At 37.3% G+C, this 9016-nt stretch overlaps 1 protein-coding gene across 1 annotated transcript; it reads right to left on the reverse strand.

The window, feature by feature from the left end:
* Positions 1–4865: 4865 nt before the first annotated feature.
* Positions 4866–6770, reverse strand: LOC112195931 (phloretin 4'-O-glucosyltransferase). Its single transcript, XM_024336166.2, has one exon. It carries the CDS (start codon positions 6478–6480, stop codon positions 5062–5064), a length of 1419 nt encoding a protein of 472 aa, XP_024191934.1. The 5' UTR covers positions 6481–6770; the 3' UTR covers positions 4866–5061.
* Positions 6771–9016: the final 2246 nt, after the last annotated feature.

Raw genomic sequence — 9016 nt, forward strand, 5'->3', positions numbered from 1 at the left:
TGAAGTTCCTTTAATTTTTTTTTTTTTTTGGTATTGGGGTTCCCTCCTTCGTACCACAATGTGAATTTGAAGTTCAATTTTGAACACTTGGCTAAAACTAGAAGCCACGTTCTCCACAAGATAAAATTATGTTATTGTGTGATTAGAAGAGAGAAAAAAGATGATCATTTTGTGAAGTTAAGCAGACCAGAAGTTCTGTGTAATTTCTTCATTAATGGAACCAAAAGTTTCCACAGTTAATTTTATTGCATAGTTTATCTATTTATTTTTCTTCCCTGCAATTTTTCTATTTTGTTATGTACTTTCATTACAGTACTTATCTTTTAAATTAATTTTTTTTGTTACTCATACGGACCAGCAGTCCTATACCTCGAACATATGAATTTTGAGTGTAATATTTTTGAACCAGAAGTTTAAAATTTCATAGTAGAACCTGAAGTTCTAACAGTAACACTCAAACCTGAAGCTTTGAGTATAAAATATAAATTAGTTAAAAGTGAACTTGAAGCTTCACTTTAGTCACCTCGAGCCTGAAGTTTCGAGCATCAAATTTATTTGAACCCGAAGTTCAAATTACGAAATTTTTGAACTTGCAGTTCATAGAAAAAAAAAATATTCGAACCTGAAGCTTCGATTACACATACAATTCATTCATAGTTTATTTGACTTTATGTCAACTCGAACTAGAAGTTTCTAGTAAATTTTCATATGTCGATTGATACATTCTTCTTTATGTCTGCTTAAAGCATTCCACCTTAGAACCTGAAGTTCTAATTGTGCAGACTCGAGCCTTAAGTTTCGAGTGGATATATGGACAATTTATCGAAGAGTTTTAATCTCGGTCAACCTCAAACCTGAAGTTTTGAGGGAATTATATTGACACCAATTTAAAAGTAAGCAGATATTTTACTGTTGGTTTATGACGAATGAGTATGAGTATACCCCAAATTTGTGATCGTGGATTTTGTAATTAAAAGAGATCAGAACCTGTAGTTCCTTGATCCTTAATTACATGAGGACTTGAAGTTCCTCAATGATCAAACTAACTAGACGACCATCTAAAGTCCTTCACTCATAAGTTAAGGTCATGAAGTTTGAACTCGACATTTCGAGTATATTATTTTGGCTAGAAGTTCAAAATGCATTTGATGTTAATCTACATCAAACAACAACACAATAATTAAAAGTCATGTTTTACCTGTATAACACGGACCAGAAGCTTCGTGTATATCCTATGAGATCCACTGTTCAATTCTTACAAATTTGATTTCTGTCATCTTCAAACTTATGTTTTGAGTGACTTTCAAGCAATGCAATCTTATGCATGGTTATGCTTATGAGGCTAATATAACAATCATCTCAGATCTTACATATCTGATTGATGGCTCCAGAAGAGCACACATTATTGTCCCTTTGCATTCTGTGCCTCCAATATTACTAGAGATGTATAATCTCCCCGTCTCATAGATCTCATTGTATAGTAAGAAAGCCGATTGACATGGCTATACCATGAAATGCCACCAGAAGTGGATCATGGCAAGAGAAAAATCAGGAGTCAATGTAAATATTGTCCTAACATCCACATATATGAGGAAATTGTAAATTGGGTGTGTGACGCCTATGGTACACTATATGGTGGATGATTATCAAACCACTTTCGAAAGGGCACTGGTCAAATTAAATTGCATTGACTAGTAAGAACATTGAGATTCATCTCACATGCCTGATGTCTTTTGCTTACAATAAGCAAAGTTGAAAGCACTATTGTGTTATTCCTCAGATTTATTGTAACCTCTAAGTCCCCATTGAAACTAAATGTTTCTTAATCCAATTATCTAGGAACCTGATGTTCCTTAAGAGTTTGTTATAAATTGAAAAAAAATTGAAACCTGAAGTTTCTTGGATCTCCAATTATATGAGGGCTTGAAGTCCCTCCTCTTTATGACTACACAAATATATACGTGACAGTGAACTTGAGGTTCTCCACGTAATAAAATTACTCTTTTATTATGGATTGTAGTCTTTAACTCGAAATTTTCGAGTATATCATTTTGGCCAGTAGTTCAAAATGAAGTTGGTCCATTCCAATTATCAGTATTTCACAATTAATGTTTACTGAAGCTAAGGTAACAACCATATCAAGAGTTGTAGATCTTGATCTATGGCTCCAAATGAGCTACTATCATGTTACCGAATTTGAAATATTGTTGCATTATTTGCTTATTATATGGTTGGAGAAGACTTTATGCCATCGGATATATACTGTATCGAATTTTCTGCAGTAAATTAAGGCATATGATGTCATGAACCTGAAGTTCCTTGAACCAAATACACTATTTTGGCATGACCGGTTACTTCATCTTTTGTCTACCATGTTGCATGGAATCACTTACAAGTTTGATGATTGCTAATCTTACTCACAAGCAAATTGTTTATTTACATATTTGCGAGTTGTCACTTTAATGAGACAATCCTCCTGCAATGAGGGGGAGAAATATTGTTCCTGAAGAACGATATGAATTAGTGTGAGATATTTATCCACCGTCTCATTTTGACTTTGAGAAATATCAAAACTAGTGAATTGATAAAAGAAAGTGACAAAATTATATGCTAAATGCAAAGGCATCTGCTTGGGTTAAAGTCCTTGAGACCAACCATATTAATACAAACAATGTAGACTCCATTTGATTTGTAGGATGCAAATGTATCCAATTGACATGGTTCTCCGGAAGAGAATGTCATTAAACAAATCACAGCTCCTAATATGGCTACACATACAGAAGGTGTAAGTACGTCATTCGGAAATGATGTCTTAGTGATACAATAATAAATCAATATGGTTGATGCTAATGGACAAAACATTTTTGACCTAAAACTTGGTTTGGGTTCGCCACCAGCCAATGAACACCTTCACTCCAAAGAAAGTGATAGATTTTTGAATGCATCTTTTGAGCATGGTCATAATAAGACAGTCTTCCTGCCGTTAGGGAGAGGAAAGACTACTGTCATTTGAATAACGGCGTGAATTTGTGTGGATTGTATCCACCAGGTCTAAAGTTTTAAATTCCCAAAACAGGGAAGATTATACAAGCCCTATAATGCTCTATATGAGATTATAAGTAAAAAGATCCACATTCGCTACATAATTCATCTATGAGAGATGATTGTCCTAGAAGCGACAATGTATGCCCCAGAAGTGGCATGGGTACCCAATATCAATAAGCTTATTATAGCTAATGCATGCATATAAGAATGTGTGGGATCTATGATTGTTGATCATCGATGATAATTTACATTTGGTAGCTACCAAAAATCTTTAAGGGTTGTATGGACGTTATACCACGTTTCACCATAAATGTCGACAAAGTATATTATTGGCCAAATTGGAAAGAGGCAATTCCAATGAAATTCAATATTTGAAACGTGATGAAATACTTGGACCTCTAACCCTGCAAGTTACAAATGGGTATTTATCAAAAGTGAAGATAAATCACTATGACACAATGTCTATTTATAGAGACATGAGATTATGAATATCTTCCCTTATATGAATGACAATTTTCTATAAGTACAGTGTTACATATAGCTGTTCTATTGACGAGAGATTTATGGCACTTTGTCATCGTATATTGTGAAGACACATTGCTAAAAGCAAAATCTCAAAAGCAAAGTGTCATAATAAGTGTATTTCTTATCAAATCCTCAAGGGATTCAAATACATGAATGATTCAAATGCAAGTCCATGAAAGGTTGAAAGAGCCTGAAGCTCACTCATGGAATCAAAGAGTCTAAAGCTAACTCATATGTACTCATTTCGTTCTAGTCAACGAGATCTAAATTGCCTTAATGAGTACTATGACGAGACTACTATCAAATTCGAATTATGATTATAATGTTGCAACATATTCTAACTTTCACAAAGTTATGAATTATTTAGAGCTCTTGAAGAGCTTATATGAGACATATCAATACACAAAGATATTGATGTGTATGGCTAGGCATGCCATAATGATTTTCAATGTTTTAAGCTATACAAAGTTAAATGTGTCAATTTCTTTATATTGTTTAGCTATTACTCAGTGAATGAATTTGAGCATATGAGATTGTTTCTAACCTTATTATATGAGGTAAGACTTATTGAAAATCGTCTAGCTTTGTTGGTATTGCTTAAACTTTGCAGGTATGAAAATTTGTGATGAGCCCCCATATGCAAAGCACACATGGTCTCACTTCAGTGATAGACTCATCAAACCACTATACATGGTACATGTAGCTTATCGCATACGTAATTAAGGCTTGCAACAATTAGGGGAAGATTCTCATCAGGGGGAGCATCCAGAAGCATGCTACCTAGGACATATGCGCGTTGTGCTCTTTTTGTCCTTCGACCAGGGTTATTTTTGTCCCACTGGGTTTTTGTTACCTGGCAAGGTTTTTAACGAGGCAACAATAAGCGCGTCCAATATCATCATTCATTAGTGGACATCCAAGGGGGAGTGTTGTAAATATTATTATTTATATGGCTGTCCACGTAAATACTCATTAGTTATGTACTTTGATACAAACTCTACCTCTATATAAAGGAGGCTAATGAGACTGAATGAGAACACTTCTACTTCCTCCCTACTATTCTCTCTCTATCTTCTCCCTACTTTATAACACTATTTACAATTTTGCATATAGCAAAGATGAGGCCTATTATAGAATGTATGTACTTTCTGAGGATTATCGTAATTGTTCTTCTGTAGCACAGAGTTCAGGTTTTATGTCTACCAGTTATAAAATTTTATTTCAATAAAGGGAACCGAGCGTGGGGCTGAGCCTTCTAGTTAGGCTGAGTTTCAAATTTATAAAAAAAAAAAAAAAAAAGTGAAAATATTCCTCAGGGTACAGTGCCCTCTTGCATTGTCACCTATATTACCACAAACTCATCTAATTAACTTGCTAGCTAGCAAATCAAGTAAAAAGAAAACGACTTAAAGTCACAAAACAAGGAACAAAGGAAAAGGAAAAAAAACGAAAACAAACATTATTTGACAATCATTTTATTTCCCCATGCAATTAATCTGCTTCTTCAATCTCCTTCAGAAACGCCTTGAGATTCTTGTCAGATGACCCCCCTTCACTCACAGCCTCTCTCGCCAAATTCTTCCACTTCTTAGCATTCCTTCTCAACTCTTCACTTCTCATGACCAAATCCAGACACCTCTTCAACTCCTCACCCACAACAACACCATCCTCATTCGGTGCTACCCTCACCCCTGTCTTCCACGTGTCCTCTATCAATTTTGCATTAGTGCACTGATCTGTCCACTGAGGACATGCAACCACCGGTACCCCAGAAACTAAACTCTCCAAGCTTGAATTCCAGCCACAGTGTGTCACAAAACAACCCAACGAAGGATTTGACAGAACCTCCAATTGACTACACCACGAGACTATCACCCCAAGCTCTTCTAGTTCCGCTCTACAACTCAGCTCCTCTTCTTCTTTTCCTTCCTTACCTTCTCCGTTCTTTTGGTTTTCCCTAATCACCCACAGAAACGGACGTCCAGAATCCAGCAACCCTTTTGCAATTTCCTCCATTTGAATCTTGGACAGCACGGAAATGGTCCCAAACGAGACGTAAATGACCGACTGTTCTGGCTTCGAATTCAGCCATTCCATGTAGGTGGAATCTTTTGATTTCTGGAAAAGATCGCATCCGAAAGATTTATCAGATGAATCCTTGTCGTCCAAGAAAGCAGACGGCATTAAAGGCCCGATTCCTATCAAGTTGTACTTGTCGATTGCTTTTAAGGCCTCGGGTTCTAGTGCATCGAACGTGTTCACCAGTATGATTGCCTTGCTTAGTTTCCCAAGTTTTTCCAACTGATCTTCGAACAATGGGAGAGCGAAACTGTATATGTACGGACTCGAAGCCAGCAAAAAGGAGGGAAGGTCGCGGCTCCTCAACGATAGTGGCAGTCCTGGTAATTCTACTGCAAAGGAGTCATTGTTATCAGCACCGGTATTGTTACTGATGATATCTTTGTAGCCGTTGAAGTAATAGTAGTATATGTCGAACACTGTGGCTGGCTGAATCCAGAGGAGAGCGCTGGGCAGGTGAAGCTCAGTGGCCACTTCCGCGACCCAAGAGAGAACTAAAGTGTACACTATGCAACTGTAAGGGTGGCCCTCATTCGCACCAGATTCGACAAGATCCATAATCGCTTGCGAGCTGCGACTCTTTAGCTCACTAAGGAAATGCTGAATATCCTCTTTAGGCTTAGCCCCGTCGTCGTACCCGTCAGAGAAGGGAGCAAAGGTCAAGCCACTAGGAGTAGTTGAGAGGTTGCCGATGCGGCGGTGAGCGGAGACGCTGGTGACAAAGGTTACATGCGCTCCAATGGTGCGGATGAGGCGCTTGGCTAATTGGAGGGAGGGATTGATGTGGCCTTGAGCTGGAAATGCTATCATAATGAAGCGGTGTTGAACCATGGTGGTGGTTGTTGGCAGGGAAGTGCGTCGTGGAGTCTGGAGGTAAATTGACTAAATATAATTAGGTAAATTATACAGATAATGGATCGGTGGGCTGAGTGAATATAGTGAGACTCGAAATGTTGGAACATGTAAGGTGAGAAGAGGATGTCAAGAGTTTAAGTAAGGGACTTGTAGGAAAACATGACGTTTGTGGTGACGAACTGAACAGCTGGAAACTAAAGAAGAGAATGGCTAATTTCTGGTCTTATGAACTCTTTTGTCCTTAAATGGAAAAAACTCTTATGCGAGGCCGCCGTCCTGCTAATGAGGTACCAGCTAGCTAGCAGGAGGTAACTCCAATATCTCTAGATATAAGGCTTGGTGTTTAATTAGTGGGACGTGCATGACATGAGTGTCTCACCTAAAATTTTCTCATTTCTTAAGACCGATCAACTAGCAATAGCACATGAGTGGACTAGGTTTCATATGGTTTGAGATAGAGGAGTAAATTTAATGACAACAACTGAGTGAACTGACTAATAACAAAGCGTGCATACAAGTGTGTATGAATATTGTGCAGTTAGGGCGATGACATAACGAATAATTATTCTGTGGTCCCGGAGTAGCCACATGGCACTGCCATGTGGTGGTCTCAATCAATAATATCACTCAATTTGGTGCGGACCATGCAGGGGATGAAAAAAAAATTAAATTAAGAGACCAAACAGTATTAACTACAAGTCATATGACCCAATAATATCACTCCGGACTACCACATGTATTATGGTCGAGAACTATGTTATAATTTCCCTGACATAACATGAGTGTCTCACCCAAGATTTTTTCATTCCTTAAGATCTATCAATTGGCAATAGCACACATGAGTGGAATAGGTTGCATATGATTTGAGATAGATTAGAAAATTCAATGACAACAACTGGCAACAGCACATGAGGGGACTATCTTGCATATGGTTTGAGATAGATGAAAAAATTTAACTGATTAATAACGAAGCACGCATACAAGTGAATGAATATAGTGAAGTTAGGGTGACTTTGGTTGTTTGATACTGAGCATCAGATTACAATGAATAGTCTTCTCGCCACTGTAAATCAGCTCATATATGCAAAGGGTGTCAATAATGAAATTCAAACTTTCAAAGATTAAGAATACTTCAACAAAGAAAATATAAAAATAAAAATATGGCCGTCCTCACTGATTGGTCATTTTGATGCTTGGACAAGCCCCCATTTTGTTTGTTTGTGGTTGTGTTTTCGTTTTTTTGATGCCATTTTGCCTCCTTTTCCATTTTGTCAAAAATGAAAACGACAGCCCTTAGCGGGTAAGAACGACTGCACTACGAACTCTTGGCGAAGCTACGGACAGCAGGCAGCCACAACAAAGTTAGATCTAAAGCCCGAAATGTTCTCCTGGACTGCACACTGTGCCGAACCAATTTGTGGTTTTCGTTAATAGGATAAGAGATCGACGAGTAGGGTTATGGTCTGTCTGTCTGATGGGGGATGGGTCCTAAAACATAGGCCTAAAACTAATAGCACACGTCACCAGAAATAAGAACACAACTTATTATAGACAGCTGAAAAGTTGCTATATTTTCATTACAATGTCAGGAAAAAAAAACCCCACTACAAAGATGACAAACTCTTGCTTAAATAGCATAAGAGTCAAATCAAAATAAGGAAAAGTAATAAATAGAAAGTTACAAAATGAATATCACATCTATCCAATTAATAATAAAAATACCGCTAAATCTATGCAATTACAAATAAATATATTAGAAAGAAATCAATGCTAATTTGCTGCCACGTTTATTGTTACCTTGATTTTGGCTGATATTAAAGTCACTCAGTTGATCCCTATATGCTCCTGCATCAGACTCACCTGGTTGGAAAGAATTCGTCCTCGAATTCAAGCCACGAATTAGAGAGAATCCTAGCAAATCATCCATTGCATCCAAATCATGGTCAATCGTTTAGCCTGCAATTAGGATCGTCCATTCCAAATAAATAATATTTAGAATACCTTCCTAATCTTGACTTGAGAAATTAGGTTTTTGGCAACTCAAAACTTTTACCACCATTTTTTATCTGATTGACAATATCAACTAATATCTTGAGAATGTGGAAATTGAAAACATTAAACCCAACAAAATCGACGGATCTGTGAACATTTATTTTGTAGGTAATGCCTCCAAAACTCACACTTGTAGTACTCTCATCCAAGATTGAATCCGGCTCATGCCTAGTTCTTGGAAGTCCAAGACTGAAACCCACGTTGGCATCACCAATATGACCATGGTTTGAGTTCATATCATCAATCCTCTCACCCACATCAATTTTGTCAATACCTATATATGGGTATAGGTCTGCCACTTCAATTGATGGTATAGTAGCTTCATCGACTTGTATAATTGGATCAATTCCTTCCATGTGCATAGTAATATTTCCTACTGCTAGCTCAGACCCTTTATCAATAGTATTGCTACCATGTTCATCAATAGTACCTTCAACCTCCAAACAATTTCCATCACAAA

This window comes from Rosa chinensis, chromosome 4 (genome assembly GCF_002994745.2).
Source record: "Rosa chinensis cultivar Old Blush chromosome 4, RchiOBHm-V2, whole genome shotgun sequence".
NCBI classification, from domain to species: domain Eukaryota; kingdom Viridiplantae; phylum Streptophyta; class Magnoliopsida; order Rosales; family Rosaceae; genus Rosa; species Rosa chinensis.